General features: G+C 42.6%; 1 protein-coding gene across 2 annotated transcripts in view; it reads right to left on the minus strand.

The window, feature by feature from the left end:
- The window catches only part of necab1 (N-terminal EF-hand calcium binding protein 1), a 62,143-nt gene extending 45,660 nt beyond the window's left edge, over positions 1 to 16,483 (minus strand). The window contains exons 1-3 of one of the 2 annotated variants that reach the window (XM_036145165.1): positions 16,326 to 16,483; positions 13,500 to 13,524; positions 8,554 to 8,662 (exon numbers count right to left, since the gene is read on the minus strand). In XM_036145165.1, the coding sequence (XP_036001058.1) occupies positions 8,554 to 8,662; positions 13,500 to 13,524; positions 16,326 to 16,412 (221 nt within the window). In that variant the 5' untranslated portion in view covers positions 16,413 to 16,483. The remainder of the gene's footprint in view (positions 1 to 8,553; positions 8,663 to 13,499; positions 13,525 to 16,325) is intronic. The other variant, XM_036145164.1, reaches the window with a different exon arrangement.
- Between the last annotated feature and the right edge of the window lie 1,887 nt (positions 16,484 to 18,370).

Consider the following 18,370-nt stretch of genomic DNA (forward strand, 5'->3'; position numbering starts at 1 on the left):
TCCATTCTGGCGTGACGAAAATCCGTTGTGCATGAGTGGAACAACCTAATAGTCTTTCTAGTAGTCCATTGGGATTCATGCAGTTCAGTTCATCATCCAAGAGGAGGAAAAACAAAGCATTCATTGTGCCTGGGTCAGTGACCTAGCCTGGGCAGGACTAAGCTATAGCTAGTCATTTCTATTGGCTAATAAGGCAACAATAAAGTAATAAAAAAAAAAAGAAATGCAAACTTCACAATCACCATCGTCAATACATTCATTGGTCATCAGGTTTGAACTTTGAACCAAAAAAAGGAGAGAGGGAAAAGGGGAAAGGAAAGAGACAGCGGTTCGTAGTCTAATCAGCTTATGGCCTTCAAGGAGCTGGTGCTACGAACCTGGGAGCGACAAAGGTGAGGGCGTCAATCCTGGTTTGCAACTGTTTGATCTGCTTGTATGCTGCATACGCCATCGCAGTAGTGATGGCCCATCCAAATACAAGGAGAACCACAATAATGGTCATAATGTGAGTGTCGGTCGACTCTGTAGCTCTGGGGAAGCGAAGCAGAGGGACCGAGCTCAACTCTGATGGAGTGAGACTGAATTTAATCAGCTGGGTGCCTGCAAGTAAAAGCTGTCTTTCAATGCCGACATCAATGCTGAAATTGTATCCCTTAACGACATCTATTATTTCAATCTCTGAGTCATATTTATCAACGTCAAGGTGATGCAGAACCATGTTTCCAATGTGGACTGGAGCACCTTGAGGTGGGGAACAGAAAATGGTTTGGTTGGGCAGTTTTAGTCTAGTAACTGTGTCATGCTGCTCGTAGGATAACAGGGCTTCTGCCTCTGGGTTGCTAACGAGCCAGCGGTTACCTGCCCGCTCAATTTTGGTTTCCACACCTGCATCTTTAAGGGTCATTCTAGCCTGACAGTTTTGTTCAGGAGATTCATTAGGCCACACAGGTAATTGGTAACGTCTCTGATAAATGGGTTGCTTGGGCATACCCAGTGGATGTCTTTGGTTTTGGTACACAAATCCAAATTAGGGACTAAATAAAGTTTGGGGTCAGCATCATGATAGGCCAATATTGAGGGAGTTTGTAGGTGTACGTGGGTCTCACCTTGCCAAAAACCGACATTCAATACTGATTTAAGCCTATACACATTAGCTCAATGATGGGAAGGTTTAGCATAAATCCTATCTCCAAGTTGTCAGGATTTACAAATATCGGAATTGCACTACCTAGGCTGTACGCCAGGTGTATTTGTGGTGGTTGTAGTGTTTCACTAGAGGCAGATTTGAGAACCTTTTCAACCAAATCTACTGGTACCAGGTACGGAGGAATCCGTCCTTCAGCAAGGCTATTTATGGATGAACTAACCTCTCGAGTGAGGTCCTGCATTAAATCTCTAACAACCTGAGTATACATCATGTCATTCTTTACCACTTCTGTGAGCGTTTCCAAAGCAATGCATGGTGTTATGGCTGAGTGTGAAATTATGGACGTGAAGTTATGTATGGACATTTGCTTTATTAGTGCATGTTTAAAGTGTCCTGATTGAACATGCACTTGTCCTGTTTAATGCTATGCATTGTTCTCTTCGCTGGGGGCGGAGTTAGGCTCCGTTCCCTGTGAGGAGAGTTTAGTGGACGGTTTAGTTTGGTTCGCCTGAACCCATGTGTACTCTGGACTTTGCACGCTGGCTTCTAGGTTCTTTCGAGGCCACGCGAAAGTCGTTCGGAGACGGTCTTTTAAGTCAGTGATGCACTGGTGTGCCGTGTAGACGGTTGTCACACTGACGTCTTCGGGCTGGTAGATGAGATTCAGGGGAAGTGTCCTTTGTCTTCCTGTCATCATCTGGAAAAGTGTCACCCCTGTGGAGCATGGTGAGGTAGAGCGGATTAGCATTAGGACCAGGGGAAGCTTTGTATCCCGGTCCCTGTCATGGCTGCTGGTATGTTCCTTTGACATGCTGGCCACGGTGCCGTTCATTTGCTCCACCTGTCCGGATGACTGTGGGCGGTAGGGAATGTGGAATTTAACTTCCACGCCCAACATGTCAGAAAGCACGGTCAGAATGTTTGACGTTCCTCTGTCCGAGTCTATGGACAGGGGAAGGCCCCACCGGCTGAAAACGTGATTTAGCAGCAGGACTGCAGTGGTGACAGCGGTGTCATTCGGTGCCGGCAGACATTCGACCCATTCTGTGAAACTGCCTGTTATTGTCAAAAGATATTTGTTATTTCTTGACGATTCGGGGACTGGACCGATCCAGTCAGTCTGCAAATGTGACCATGGAAATATAACCCCCCTTCGCTGAAGCAGGGCTTGGTCTAGTGGTCGTGTGGGTTGTAACTGGCTGCAGGTTAAGCAGCCTTGTACATACTCCTGGGTGTCCTGGGCCGTTGAAGGCCAGGACGTCACCTGTTGGGGAGTTTTCAGATTAGCTTTGCAGCTTCTGTGTCCTCCTACTGGTGAGTCATGGACGTGTGTCAGTGTGAATCTTTGTTCGTTTGAATCTTTGGGCTGAATGGGCTGAAACTCATAAAACAGCTCCTTAAGTGCTGTTTCCTCTGTTTCAGTGGTCAGTGCATCAGCTTTTTCCAGCTGTTGCATAATTTCTGTTTCGAAACCAGGGCAGGGCTCAGTGGGTGAGTCCCAATTCTCTGGTTGATTTGGTGCTGGTTCTGTTGGGTTGGTTGCTATCGCATACACCAACAGATTTCCTTCAGCTTCAAGCGTTGCACCACAAATGGATCCAGCAGGCCGAGCTTCATGTCGCCTGATTTGGATCATGCTGGAAGGAAAGGTAAACACGGTGTCTGGAGAGTCCTGTCTGCCAGTCAAGAATAAGGGCAGGTCTCCGATGACGGGAATGCTCAACTCAAGGTCGTGGAAAGAGCTTTCGATGAGCACCCCAAGAGGTTTCTTCGCCACCACTTGGATCGGCATGCGAGTTGGATTCTCCACTAAAAGGTAAGCTGAGCGGTTGTTCAGCTCAAGCAGGGGTGTGTCAGAGGATTTGGAAATCGGCTCTGTGGAAGGCAGAAATGGTGCTAAAAGTTCTTTGGGCTCCTCAGAGCATGTCACCTGGTTGATAGGGACGGACAGTCCACTTCCAGAAGTGAGGGGCTTGGGAGTCCCCACTTGGGCCCAAAGATGACCATGATAGCAGTCAATGAGTGGGGCTAACCTGTTCAACAGGTCCTGACCCACAAGAAAAGGTTCTGTGTCCAAAGTACATATGTAGATGGGGTGCACCAGGGTCATGTCACGGAAAGTGATGTCTAACCACGCCCGTTTGGTGATGCATGACTGATCCTGAGTGTAGCTGGTGATGCCCACGTCACAGGTCTCCACCTGGAACGGTATCCCAAGAGACATTATAGCTCTGGTCACCTCAAACAAATCTGAGCACATTAGACTGATCTCGGAACCCGTGTCTAAAAGAGCATTTGCAGTTACACATCCTCCGATAACTGTCGAGCAGTATAAGCGGTGTGCATTTTCATGATGGTTTAGCTCACCTAGAAACCTTAGAAAAGGGGCTTTCTGATCACCTGCTGATGGGATCTTAGAAGGTTGTTGGTGATTTTTCGGTTGGTCCCCCCCCTTAATCAGATAAACTCTGTTAGAAGGGGAAGCCTGTTCCACGCCTAGTCATGCTGGCTGGGGTTTTGGGCCTGGCTTACCTGGAGGGTCGACAGGATTGGATGATGGCTGGGACGGCTGCGGCGCGATCTGACGCACTGTTTCGGCTAGCAACCTGCGAAAAGTCTCCTCTATCTCCTTTCTCATTGACTCCTCCATGCGCAGGTTCCAGCCTTTGTTGTCATGTGTGCTTTTCGGCTTTTCTGGCCAGTCAGTTTGCTTACCGTATCGAGCTGGATCCGGCCTGTGCCATTTTTGAAACCTCTCACCTTCCATGCTGCCATGCTGACCTCTCCTATCCTGAGAAGCTTTCTTCTGCTGCGGCTCAAAACCATGTTGCTTCTTAGGACCAAATCTAGTTTTAGGTTTGAAGGGAGGCATCTCATGTCCCTCCAGACCTAAACTCTTTTCTGGTTCGGCTTGAATCTGCAGAACCTTTTTATCACTATCGGCTCCTTTGTTGGGCCGGACACGTGTTTCCCATGCCACCTGCGCGTATTTCCTGATTTCCTGCATGGTAAGTTTCTTGGTTCTACAATGCATGGTAACCTCATAACGCACGCTTTCATGAAGATTATGGAGGAACAAAGATTTGAAAGTGTGGTCTTCCTCCAGGCCGGGAGCATTTCGTCCCTGAAAGTAAGCAGCCCGCAAGCGACGGTAGTACGCTTTTGGTGCTTCAGTTCTCTTTTGCTGAATTGCAAAAGCTCCAAGAGTTGCAGAAGCTGGGTCTGTAAACACCGAATATTCTTCTCTTAAAGCCTGACAAAGAGCTGAATAACGGTCACGTGTAGCTGGAGGGAGGCTTTCTATGAAAACATGGACACTTCTGGACGTGGTTTTCCAGATAAGCTTCAACTTTTCTCGAGCTGAGGGGCTATATAAGTCTAGCAGACAGCGCTCTACCTCTCTGAGATAGTCACCAATGGTGGATTCTGTATTGCTAGGATCAAAACGCTCTATGTCTCGGGCCAGGGACTCAAGTTGACGCATCCGCGATCCCTGTTCAGGGATCGGAGCTGGTCCATCTGAGTCCTCTCCTGACGACTCCTGCCTGCGGTAACCACGATAGGAGGGAGGCTCTAGTTCTGACCACCTACCTGCCGGAGGCGGCCGTTCGTGGGACTCAGGGGGACCCCCCCTGTCATGAACTCTTGTCTGTGGACGCAGTTCAGAGGAGTGGGGTTCACCTGTGTCCCAGAAACGGTGCTCTCGTCGCCCTGGTGGGGGGAAAAGATCATAGCGGGCCGTGTCAGGGGTCAGGTGGGAAGCAGGTGTTTTCCCATGATTTCCATCATGTGGATCAGTCCTGATTGCCACCGTAAGTTGTTTAGGCATTTCTTTCCGTATCACACTGCTATATCTGTCCTGACCTTTGCTTACCCTTCGCTCAGAAGGTGTCTGAGGGCCCAGTTCATCCAATGTCCTCCAGGTGTGATCTCCATGTTTTCCTTTGGAGTTCTCACACTCAGATCCTTCTGTCTGCAAGCTAATGCGATCCTCCTCTCGCTCCTCTGTGGGATGACAGCTGCCCTGAACACTTCTCTGTTCTAGCTCCCTGATTCTTTCCTCAGCTAAAGCACGCCTCTCAACCTCTCTGTTACGCAGATTGGTCTCTAGCGTTAACCTTCGGTGGTATAACGCAGTTAATTCACCCAAAACATCTGCTACCAATCTATGTTTAGGTTTGCTCTGGACCTCCTCCACCAATTCCTGAATTCTCCTCTCACAGTCTCCTATGTTAAACTGATTCAGACGGGTTTGTTCGTCCGGTGTCATTTTAAGCAGTGAGCTAATGACATCCTGGGCCTCCATTCCAATGGAATGGTTTGGACCTTCAGCTCCTTTGACTGAAGAACCGCTACTATCCATTCTTTGTCAGCTATGGATAACAACACAACAAGTAACACTGTAGTTTAGCAGAGCGCTAAATGACAGACAACAAATAACAACGCTGTATTCTAGCTTAGCACTAAGCAACAACGCATACACTTTAGTTTAGCTCAGCGCTAAACAACAACTGCTAACACAACCGTTAAGTGGCTTCACTTTAACTGTTAACAGCAAACACGCACTATGACTCACACTACTGCAGGAAGTGGGTTCGATTACGTGCGTTTAATTAGGCTGCGCAGGGGAAAATCAACCCTGCGACTTACAACTCCTTAGTTTTAGGAACGGTTAATATGCTTGTTTAACTTTGAGAATATTAACTTTGAGTGACATGGACCACTAACCTTTCGGCCAGTAATTAAGTGATAAAGCTGTGGCTTTGTTTGTGATGTAAGTTATTTCAGAACAGGTGCTCTACACATGTGTGGAAAATAGCAAAGTGTTTTGGAGCCTCAGAGGTGGCAAAGAATGACAGTTAAAAACCGCTAAATTGCAACCTTAGTTTCAAAATCACAGCTCAATTTTGACCACTTATGATGAGCAGAAGGGGATAAAGGAGGGAAAAAAATGAATAAAATAAAATTGAAAAAAAGACAAAAGGGCGTAACCGTAAGGTAAGTTTAAAGAAACTGACTTTCAAAACTGTCCCTCCGGGACACTGAGCGATCTAAGCTGTCTTTAAAACCGTGACTGCAACTACCTATCCTGGCCACCAGATGGAGGCAAGGTCTCTCTTTTCAAAGCAGAACACGACACAGACTCTGATTGACAAGTAGCAGACGCTGGCTGCTGTGTATTTCAATCTAGCTGACTTCCAGTCCAGAAATCAATATTCAAACCTCAGGTTAACAACCTCAAACCACCACAAACACGTATATATTTAGTAATGATACCTCCTTAATCAATTATGACTGAATAGTCCTTTTGGCAAGGTGAGCAGTCAAAATGCTGGAATATGGATTGTGTTCATTCAATTCATAAGTTGCTGGTTATTCGATTTAGTCTAAAGGAACGCCAATAAGTAGACTCCAGCCCACCCAGGGACGCCAATTTATGCTATGCCATAAGCTGGTTGAATATGCTTATTATTATTATTAATTATAATTTGGTATTATAATTTAAATAATAAATCATTCAACTCAAAATTTCGCTATAACAAATATAGTTCAAATGGTGGTGATGTTAGCTATAAGCTTATAAGTATTTATACCACTAATGCATTAGTTAACTTTCTGTTATGAACTCATTTATGCTGGAATAAATGATCAGGTCGGACTGTTAACCGACCAGGTTTATCCAGCAGGCTGTGAGAACCCCAATGTAACTGCAATTAGAGTTTAAATCCTTATTCCTTATCACCATCCAATGATATTGTCTCTGTATTAATGTCAGATGTTAACTCCAAAGGAGGTTAGCTCTGATTTCTGAATACCCAGGCAACTGTGAATTGGACTGAACACAAAACAATGTCTATTCCGCAGTGGTTGGTTTTATTGAACCAAAAGCAATTCCCTGTTACAGTAATTCTCTGATTCAAACAACTTTGGAATTCTTACTCATTACTAAACTAAAACATGCAAAATATATATGTGGAAATAAAGAACAAAACAAAAATAAACAATGGATTAAAATGAGCGGTTAGCAGATCTTAACTTAACTCAAAGTTGTTTAACACCGCCCTCGAAACATCGGCATTTCACGTATCAGCATTGACAGACAGAACAGCTTCGGGAATCTCACTGGACGCTTTGATGTCTTACACAAAGCTAGTTCAGCTAAGCTACCTACAGTCCAGATACACGTGACCCTCCCAAGATGGCTGCTACGATGACGTATGAGGGGAGGTCCTAATAACGTAACCACGCTTACGCTGATGGGACAATGCCTCGTTTCGAGAGGGGGGGGCTAACTAGGAGTTTAAAGCAAAGCCCGCGACTTGAGCTCGGACAAAGAAATTAAACTGATAAGGAGCGAAAAGAGAGAGAGGGGGGAAGCAGGGAAGAAGATGAAAAGAGATAAATCGGTAACCCACGGCGGGGTTCTTGATGGATCACAAATCAACACAGCAAATCAATTGTAAAATACATGCACATACAAAGAAAATGTTCAGCAAAAATAATTCCAACTTCGTCGTGGAATAAAAGCATTAACCAACACCTACAAAGTTCTACGCCTGCCCAGGCACTTCTAAACACCCTGTTGGTGAGACAGAAATGAAAGGGGAGAGTCCGTTACTTTGAGATGCCTCGGGGCTGGTCCGGAACGCTCCGAGTGTGGCTTTCTGGACGCGCTTCGACGAGCGCAGTTGTCCACAGGCTGCAGCGGCACGGGGAAGAAGCTCCTTCGTTTCTTCCTCCGGGTTCGGTCGCTTTGTTGGCCAGACAAAAGCGGGGTCCTCTTCGATCAGTGGGAGATGCGGCGTCTCTCAGTCTTTTGATCAGAGGGAATTTAAAAGTACTTATTTAAGTCGACCTCCTGTTATAAAGCAGGGAATAACCGTTGCGTCGAAAAATCTCGGTCCAGCGAGCAATCGAACACGTGGCGTGGGAATCAGCTGTGCGTGTCTTCTCGGGTTGGCTAAAAGCCAGGGAAGAAGGAAGCTCATCGTGTGTGATCGGCTTTTATAGCCATCACTATAGCAACCTTATCTTGATCGGCGGCCATTTTGCCGTGTTGCGTGATGGGAGTTGGTGGCCATTTTGACCACATTGCATCATGGGTAACGCAGTCCGTTAAGTCCCGAATTGATGCCGTTTCCTTGATCGGCGGCCATTTTGCCGTGTTGCGTGATGGGAGTTGGTGGCCATTTTGACCACATGAGTTGGTGGCCATTTTGACCACATTGCATCATGGGTAACGTAGTCCGTTACCGCTTTCTGTCACGTCTGAACTGGCACAACAATGTCTACATCTCTTTGCATTATTTTTTTTATATATATATTTTTCCAGTCTGTTCATGTCTACAATCTGTCCTATGCGCTGGGATAAATTGAAATCAAAACGAAGCAATTACTCGACTCACTCTGTGTTATGAGTATCAATTGTGTGGAAGAGCTCCTTCAGTTCCTCTGCAGTCAGGACTCCATCAGAGAAGTAGGATTTGAATTCATCAAAGGACAGCTTTCCGTCGTCTGAGGGGGAAATGAAAATCAGGATTCATGAAAGGTATTTTGTATGAATCTCATTTAGCTCAGAGACTGTTTTTTTTTTTTTTTTTTTTTTGTGGTAGCCAGAGTAATGAACCAGGAGCAACATAGTTATTTTTCTCTCCTTTAATATAAAAACACCGTAGTAATTACTTTCAACCTTATTCTGATAAACCAACTTAGTTGAGATTCAGCAAATTAACTTTGAGGATGATGCAACAATTGCCTCCAATTCCCAATTGTGAAACAATAGAAGCGATTGAACTTAAGAGAAATTAACATCCTCGGTTTTATTGTTCAAGCAAACATTCCTATGTCTGTGTGGAGTGATCACGATTTCTTCCATCAGACTGATGGGACAGCAATCTCCAGCAATCAGTCCTTTTTGTGCTCTGAGGCTCTGCAATTCGGGAAAAAGAATAAAGCAATATAAAATATTCATGAGCAAAAAATAAACAGAGGTAAAAAAAAAAAAGAAGTAAAACGAAACGCTTCCCAATGAATGTCCTGAATATCAAAAATGTAGACAGCGTGTGATTCTGCCTCCAGCTGTGTCTGCCCGTCTGTGTGGACCTGAGGTGGGTGATCTTTAACTGTTCGCCGCTGATCTGCAACAGAGCCCATGTTAAGCATGAGTGTCGTGTTGCCATAGACACCACGAGGAAAAGCCTCTTGCACATAAATGTAACGTAAAGCGACTCACTGTCGACAAGATCAGATAGATAAGGTTGGCACAGGCTTGATGTGTGTCGCTTTTTTATTACATTGTTTCTAAAAAACATGTAAGACGACAAGACACTCAAAGCATTCACAGTGTGGGAGATGGATGTTTAATGGATACGGGAGTATGTCACGCCATGTGAACCATTGTGCTCTGCTTTTTTTTGTCTTCTTTAGGATGTGAAATTGAAAGAAAGCCCAGTCTTTTTCTGGATGTCTTCAGAGGCCCTAAGGTGCGAACAAATTCCCACACCATTGTGGATGTGTTTTTTTTTTTTTTCTTTTGGCCACCAGGTTTTCATGCAGAAACATGTTCCCCCCTTGAACTTTTTGAAATTCTCTCATGTTACAACCACAGACCTCTGTGTGAACCCCTGAGTGAATTCACCCTTCACTGAAGTTAAGGCTGCAAGCTTGGTACATCTAGAGATAGACATTTCTACTAATTTTTCTTTTCAATATAGCTCGAGCTCTGTCAGATTGGTTGGAGAGGATACTTAAACAGGTATTTCCAAGTCTTGTCACAGATCCAGATCTGGACTTTGACTAGGCCATTCTACACAAATGAATGAGGTTGTTGTGCTGCTCGGAAGTGATGCTCTGAGCCGTTCTTAAGTATTTTCACATTTATTAGACGTTTTCTATCAGAATTGCCCTGCTTTTACAACCACACACCTCCTGACCAGGCCATGTTTTAAAATAAAATATCCCTACAGCATGATATTGCCACCAACTTTAATAACTTTGAGGATGGTGCTTTTAGGGTGATGTTTAGTTTGACATTAGTCAAAAGTTCCCTTTTAGCCTTATCTGACCAAAGCACCTTCCTCCACATGTTCAGCTAGAACAAAAAAAAATTTGCTGGATACTTTCCTCAGTGACACAGGGAATAATTTCAGAAAATAAATCAGCAAACCAACACAAAACAATATGCTTTTTAATTTATACTACACTGCATTTCTCCCAAAGACTAGCTATCCATGCGCATCTTTTATGGGAATTTGAGGTTGGTCAGTCACTGCCCTCATCAGGCTTAGACAAATAACTCAAAACAGATCACTAGTGGGGAAAAACAATTATTCCACTCTGTTATTGAACGGGTAATGTGTTGGGGGGGAAAAAAAGGATGCAACATCACGTGATTAACATTATCCTACTGGGGGCTCGATCCAAAGTCACAGGGAAAGTGCAACTGAAAATCTTATGGAAGCAGGTTTACTCCATTGTTCTAAAATGTTACAGTACTCAGTAGTTTGTATACGGCCTCCACGTGCTTATATCCATGGCTGACAACGTCAGGGCACGCTCCTCATGAGATGACAGAGGGTATCTCCTCCCAGATCCTGACCAGGGCATCACTGAGCTCCTGGATAGTCTGAGGTGCAACCTGGTGGAGTCAGATGGACCCAAACATGGTGTCCCAGAGATGCTCTGCTGGATTTAGGTCTGGGGAGCATGGAGACCAGTTAATAAATACCTTCATCCCTCCTTCAAGAACGGCCTCATTACTCTTGACACATGAGGCCAGACATTATCATTCACCAGGAGAAACCCAGGATTAGTGAATTATCTAACAATTGGGTCTAACGTAGGGGTCTTCAACCCTGGCCCTCAGGACCCAGTGTCCTGCGTGTTTTAGGTGTTTCCTTGCCTCCGCACAGTTGACCTAAAGAAATGAGTGATTAACAGGCCTTTGCAGCAGCCTTTTATGGCTGCTGAGGAGGTTGTGCAATCAATCAATCTAAATATGTCATCCCGATACCTATTGGCAGGCAGGGTGTCACTGTTTATCCTGTACAGGTCTGTGCATCCCTCCATGGATCTGCCTTCCCAGACCAACACTGAGCCCAATCATGGCGAACAACGCTGCAGGCGGCATAACGTCCACTGCAGCTTGTCCGGACCCTTTCCCCTCTTTCACATGAACTCAGCGTGAACCTGAGCTCATCTGTGAAAAGAAAAGGGCTCCAGTGGCAAGCCAGCCTATTCCAGTGTTTTCTACCAAATGCCAGTCGAGCTCCCCGGTGCTGGGCAGTGAACATAGGGCCGACTCGTCCTGCTAGCAGATAGCGGTTCTGATGGTGGGTTAAGGACGTTTGACAGCCCTGTCCATCTCTCCTGGAATCTCCTCCATGCTCTTGAGACTGTGCCAGGAGACACGGCACACTTTCTGACAATGGGGCATATTGACGGTCCACTCTGGTGGAGTTGGACTGCCTGCACAACCTCTGTAGGGTCCAGGTATCGCCTCATGCTGCCAGTAGTGACACCGACCCTGGTCAAATGCCAAACTGCTGAAGAGCAGTCAAAAAAAACAAACAAAAAAAAAACAATTAAAGGTGAAATCATGTCTGCGGCCTCTCCCTGCAAAGCTGTTCCCTTTTTATTAGGTTGTCTCATAGTTGTCTTTGCAATGCACAGGTTTTGATTGTCATTAGCACCAAAACAGCCGACACTGATTAATAGCCCCTTCTACTACTGAACCTATCCGATCATTTATCCAGGATTTTAGTTGACTTGATATTCTACTCAAACCAATTGTCTGAAGCTTAAACAGGGAAAGTCGCTAATTCTGAGAAACAAAGTTTGGATCCCCCTAATGTGACGCTGATATCTGCAATTTAAGCTATTTTAAGCGGAAATAAATGTGGGGATTCCCAAACGCATTTCTAATCCATAATAATATTTGTGTCATTACATCTTATATAAAAAAAAAAAGAAGATGACACAACTGGGATTTGAACAAGCGCATTAAAGATGCAGACTTTGCCTGCTATACCACAGAGTATCACAGGGTACCCTATTTTTTTTTTTTGCCACACGACTGTATATATGATGTTAAAAAATGCCTATACACAAGAGTCAAAAAAGATCCAGAAGCTCATCCGAACTCTACGGGGCCTTTTTTCAGGTTAATGGAGGTGAAGTGGAAAATCGGCCTCTGGTCTTACAAACAAAAATCTTAAGTTCTCTTTGGAAACGATGAATGCTGTGCCTCCAGGCAGGCAAAAAAAAAAAAAAGAAGAGAGAGAGAGCATCTGGCTTGTTTTCAATGCGCAATCCAAAAGCCAGCCTCTCCAGTGATCGCAGGCTGCATTAGTCCACAGAGCATGGGCAACATTTGCACAACTATAAAGGCGCCATCAAAGCAGAATTATAGAGACGGCTCATGCAGCAACATATGCAGCCATCCAGTTGATGAAAAACAGTCGGCAATTGGTCCTACTGATGGGTAAAAGATGAGGTGACGCAACACAGGGGTAAACGTCATTCTCTCCCCCATTTTTCAGGCTTGTTTTGGCATTCAGCTCGCCGATCACATTTATCTCAAAAAAAGGAAACCACATTATCATATCTAAGGTTCATTCACTTTTTTTTTAAACCCTACAGCTGACACACAACTACCGTGATCGTGTTAACAAGATGATAAAACTAGCTCCCTTCGATATTATTTAGGCAAAAAAAATGATTTTCAGAAACCTTGCATGATCTCAATCCAGTTTTACCAAATTTGAAAGATCTTGACGTGTTATCAATTAAAATGTGCCACAAAGCTGTTGGATTGCAGTGGGTATTTTCCTGCTAACATTTATAAACGTTTTCAAAGGAATCTCTCAGCTTGATTTTATGAATCAAATAAAAAAACAACAATACTTTTGCGTGAGGGCAGATATTATGTCAGTTGTTGGTTTTGAGGCTTTCGCCTGCTGCTCTTTGTTATCTTTGAAAAGAGGCCATGCTGTATTTTTTTTCGGATAGGTTATGAGTCAGTCATGTAAAACATGAAAGATCACAACAAATGCCTCCTTGAATTCACAAGTAGCTATAGCCTTCAGGACCACCGGGGTAAAAGTCTCTCTAAATTATACAAAATTTTCTGATGTTTCTCTTTATCGGTGCTCTGAAACAGAACCGTAACCGTGACAGGGGGTCAGTTTCCTGTTTCCATGGAAACAGTGTCGGAGGAGAGTGATGATTGGACTTTCATTCAGAAATTGTTTGTGTTTGTGTTTTTGTTTTTTTTTTGCACTCGAGAATAAAGCAAGGGATTTAAAAGTTGATGCATATCTGTGTGGATGCGTTTGATTTCATGGATACGTACCGTTTTTATCGGCCCGTCGCAGAATCTGCAACCAGAGAGAGAGTGAAAAGCAGGATGTCAACAATTTTTTTTTTTTTTTTTTTAAAAAAGGTGACACTTCATCAAAGTTAGAGTAGATGTGTGTGTAAGTGCGTGAGAAGTGGAGATCATCGATCACGCTTGCAAAAGTGGCATGTCGTTGAATTATTGATCGCGCTGTCCCAGAGTCCACGGGAGATGAAAGAGAGGCTGGCAATGACCACATCAGCTTCAAACTGCTCAGACAGCCACTCTGAAAATAGCTTTGCCCACTTTTATTCCACGTCAGAGTCCCACTTGTAGGCATTTGCATTAGACCGCGGCAGGAGAAGTCTACACATGCCACACAAAGAGCTCAGATTGAAACATTGATTGATTCTGTCTGTCTTCTGCCTCTTTCTGTGTTCTGATTTCCTTTTTTTTCCCTCCTTTTCCCTGCTGCTGTTTCTCGGTCAGATACCAGTTTAATCTCTAACTCTCTGTATGGCAGTAAAGTAACACATGGTCAAAATCACTTCAAAAATCTAATCAAATTAATTACTACACGTACATTTTCTTTAGTTAAAAGATCTCATGCTGATGCTCCCAGCGAAATAAATTATGTATTTAGTTGTTTATCCCTAAAAAGGGGGAAAACAAAAATGTTTAGGCATACTAAGAATTTATGTACTAAACTGATAAAAAAAAATTTAAAAAGACTTGCAATTTAGGATTCTTGCTTCTTGAACTTTTCACATTTTGTCACAACACAACTATAAAATGCTTTTTATTTGATAGACAACACAAAATAATTTATACAAAAATCTGAAAAGTGCGGCATACATTTATTTGTATTTAGCCCCCTTTAGTTGGTTACCTCTAAATGAAATCCAGTGGCATCAACTGCCCTGAAAAAGTCACTTTATAGGTGAATAGAGGTGACTTGTGTGTAATTTAACTTCAGTATAAAGGTACGTATTAGTGAACAAACAGCACCAAGAAGACCAAGGAGCACGGCAGACAGGTCAGGATGTAGCTGAGGAGAGATTTCGAGCAGGGTTACAGCATAAAACATCCCAAACTTTGGACATCTCATGAAGCCCTGTTCCACTCTATCGTCTGAAAACAGATGAGAGATATTTTCCAGTGATGCAGTAATTTGAGTCGGTCGACCGCGTAATATCCTAGTGCGTTTGGGGGCTGAAATGTGACAAAATGTAAAGAAATTCACGAGGCGTGAATAGTTTTTGAGGTATTGTCAAAGACACAAAGTATTAATCTGCAAAAAAACAAAAAGGACAGGATCTACAATAAGGGATACTTCGTGTTTCTCCGTGTCTTATGTTGGAGAATAGCACTTGAAAAATGTTTTTCATGAAACCTCTAGCATTTTGTCACTCGTCACGTGGATATCGCTGGATTTTATTTCATTTTTGTCATAAGTAAAACCATAAATAAAAGAATAAGTCATTTTCTTCCTCTAAATTGAAACCATTTTCAAACGTGAGTCATCTCCACCGAAGCAACCACGGCACTTGAATAAAAAAACATTATTTTTAAACCTGTAGTCGGAGATTGTTGTCTGATTTTGTGCCAAACGGATCAGCTCAGGCTGAGGGTTGAAATCTTCCTGAATCTGGCTGCCAGCCCCCCCCCCCCCCCGCCCCTTAAAGCAAAGCTCTATTTTCCTCCCTGGTCTCTCTACTGTTTGACACTATATGACACATCTGAAATGCTGCTTTGCACCCAAAATAACTTGTAGCTATTTGCATCGACACACAGCGTTCCCTGCAAACACCAAAGGAAGCAGGCAGGCTTTTTCTAAGAGGCACCGCAGGTGAATCAAAGCATGGAGGAATGAGAGGAAGAATCTGTGAATATTGAGCTGACGGATGAAGGGCAGGAGGCTTGAACGGAGAGGTGGAAGCTCCCGTGAGATGATTTCCTGCTTTTATCAGCATACACTATGTGATTTCAATATTTAATTTCTCATCATGAGCATGTGCTCCGTAGATTCCCTGACTGTAATCTACAAATCTTGTTCACTTTAAAGTGATTAATGTATTGATGGCTTTAATTTAGATTTAATAATAACAAGACTTAATGAACATTAGATGTTATATAACTACATTTGTTATTATTGTTATTAATACTGATATAAAACAATAATTGATCTTGTTTACTAAGGAAAATATCTCTTTTTTAAATTTTTTTCTTAACATGGTGAAACATTTCAAAATATGAAAACAAAAATAAGGAATAGTTGTTAATTGTATTATAGTAATATTCAGTATTACTGTTGATATTTTTCATAAATATATTATAATATTCCTATATTATTATCGTAATTATTATTATTATTTTAACACAATAAACATACGGATCAATGACAATGTATGTTGTGTTTTAAATTACAACACAAAACCAATAAATATATAGATAATCAGAACTAGAAATGATCAGAAAAAAGATCAAACTAAATACAAAACAATTAAAAAGCAGTAAATGCGTGGCAGAAGGAAGTATTTATGTAAATGTAGAACATTAGTGGTTGTTTATGAACGCTATTGTGTTGGTTGAAATCCTTTCAATTGCATGATAAATCGAGTCAAATTCCCTCATTTGATAATAAACAATACTGAAAAACTTTTATTTGGTTTAGTCTCTCCAACCCCATAAATAAAAGTAGCTGTTTTATGCAGCGAGCAAGCAGAGAAAACTGCTGCACCTTTTGAAGTTGTTGCACTTAAGTCAAAGATCAAAATCAGATGTGATTCATTCTGAAGTGTGAGCTTTTAGTTGCACCTAGTGAATGAAATGGATACTCACGTCAATGAAGATGGACATTCCCTTCTTTAGCTCCATCTGAGCGCAGGGCTCCTCGGACACAGACTGAAGCTCCTCTGAACAATCCATCCTCCTCAGTGCTGCTTCAGATGTAAACTGCGGGGGAATGTGTCTGCCTGTGCCTCTTTTCACTGATTACTGCCACAACTGAAAAATAAAGCTGCTGTGAAGTCAGAACAAAAAAGCAGACACAGTTTCCTGACACAATCACGTCTAGTTAATTCTGTTAAAACAACAACTTCTGTCGTTGTGGGCTTTGGTCCCATCATAAGCCACAGATATCATGTTGGAAATTAGCATTAAGGAAATTAGGACTCCCTCCCCCCACCCCCCAACGTATTAATCATTCAAACACCTTTGTCGTGTGTGATGCTTTTACTTTGAAATGGTTCCTGCTGCGTTTCTCTGACTCGATTCTAAGATGAAGGAAAGTAAGAGCCTTTTTTTACTCAGTTTTAAACTTTAATATCACTGCACACAAGCTCATAAATTTTAATTAACAACCCCATAAAATAAATCCGGAGTCACTGATACTACTCTGGAAACAGCAAATGATGTGGCAAAGAAAATGTGTGGGACATGCAGCTCTACGAGCAACACAAATATGTCAAGACAGGGTTGCTATATATAGCAAGGTCTTTGTGCAGGGCACAAAGACCTCAGAAGAGGTCAACTCTGCTTGGAGGTTAGAGCGTTCTTAGATATTTGAATTTTATTTTTTTATTTTTTTCAAGTGCAAGTTTGAGGTGAGTCTAACTCAAAACGCCTTATGCTTTCATTTTCCCAATAGTAGCATCTCCTGTTTCTATTTAAATCTGCTTCAAGACACTGTCTTTTCTTTTCTTTTCTTTTTTTTAATTTTAATAATTAAGACTGATATTTCTGGTGAGCTTGCAAACTTTGAGTCAACAACATTGTTTTTAAACTATGCTTAAAGGAAAAATAGGGTAATTTGGAGAGAAGTGCAAGGGAGATGTAAATGTGTTTATGTAATATTTTCACTCAGTGAGACTTGGGTGTAGGTTTTCTTTTATAATCTGCTGTTGAAAGAAGCGGCAGCTGCCTGGGGAAAACTGAGCAACACTTCCATCTGGTGGATAGATCTGGAAATACACGAAGGAGCCATCGCTAAATACAGTACATTAATACGTCTTCAGACAAAAGAGGGCAGATATTATATAATGACATTTATATCAAGCTTATAATCACAAACTTTTTCTTATATTTTAGGAATACATACATCATTTTAAGGATACAGAGGCTCATTGTGTGCATAGCTTCACTCTAAATTTTAAATGTATGCAAAGGATAAATAGAGTCCCACAGTGTGCTGGCATCCAGCCTCATTCAGGTAAATGAGTATTCAAATTGTGTTGCGTAGTACGCAACACGCAGCACTGCTTTAAAAACTGTTTGCTTAGTTAGATTTCATGTAAAACTCAAACTGACAGCCCAAGCATCAACACTGTGGAATTACTAACATGTTTTTCACAATTTAGCCAATTCAGTCGACACAGAAGTTTATGAAATTAAATCAAATCGAGCTTAAAGAAAAAAAATACAGATAAAAGTAAAAATAAAAACAGACATCAAGATTTTTCCAGTCACTTTTGCGACCACCTTTGGCGACGGTGTTAAATCCAAATAACGTTTCTGCATGACATGATCAGTCTCTCACATCATCCAGACTAGAGCAACTTTGAGGAACTTTTTATTTTATTTTCACGAAGTTGCTTCAATTAATTTAGGTTTGCGTGCCTTTGCTTTCGGACAGCCTTCCTAACGTCCCACAACAGCACGCCAGTACGTTGAATTTGACGCGGTGTTGCAGATGAAAAACGCTTGGTGCGTAGAAGTTTTTTAACATATAAATACATAGTTGCTTGCCGTGCTATTGTGCCGTAGCCATCTTGTGAGTGGCATACTATTTGTACGATGTGAGACAAGGCAGCGTTCAAGGAGTTTAAGTATGTGTAAACTATATGTGGCCTGTTGTACTGTTGTAATGTAATACTGTGAGGCATTAG

This window comes from Fundulus heteroclitus, chromosome 13, assembly GCF_011125445.2.
Source record: "Fundulus heteroclitus isolate FHET01 chromosome 13, MU-UCD_Fhet_4.1, whole genome shotgun sequence".
NCBI classification, from domain to species: Eukaryota; Metazoa; Chordata; class Actinopteri; order Cyprinodontiformes; family Fundulidae; genus Fundulus; species Fundulus heteroclitus.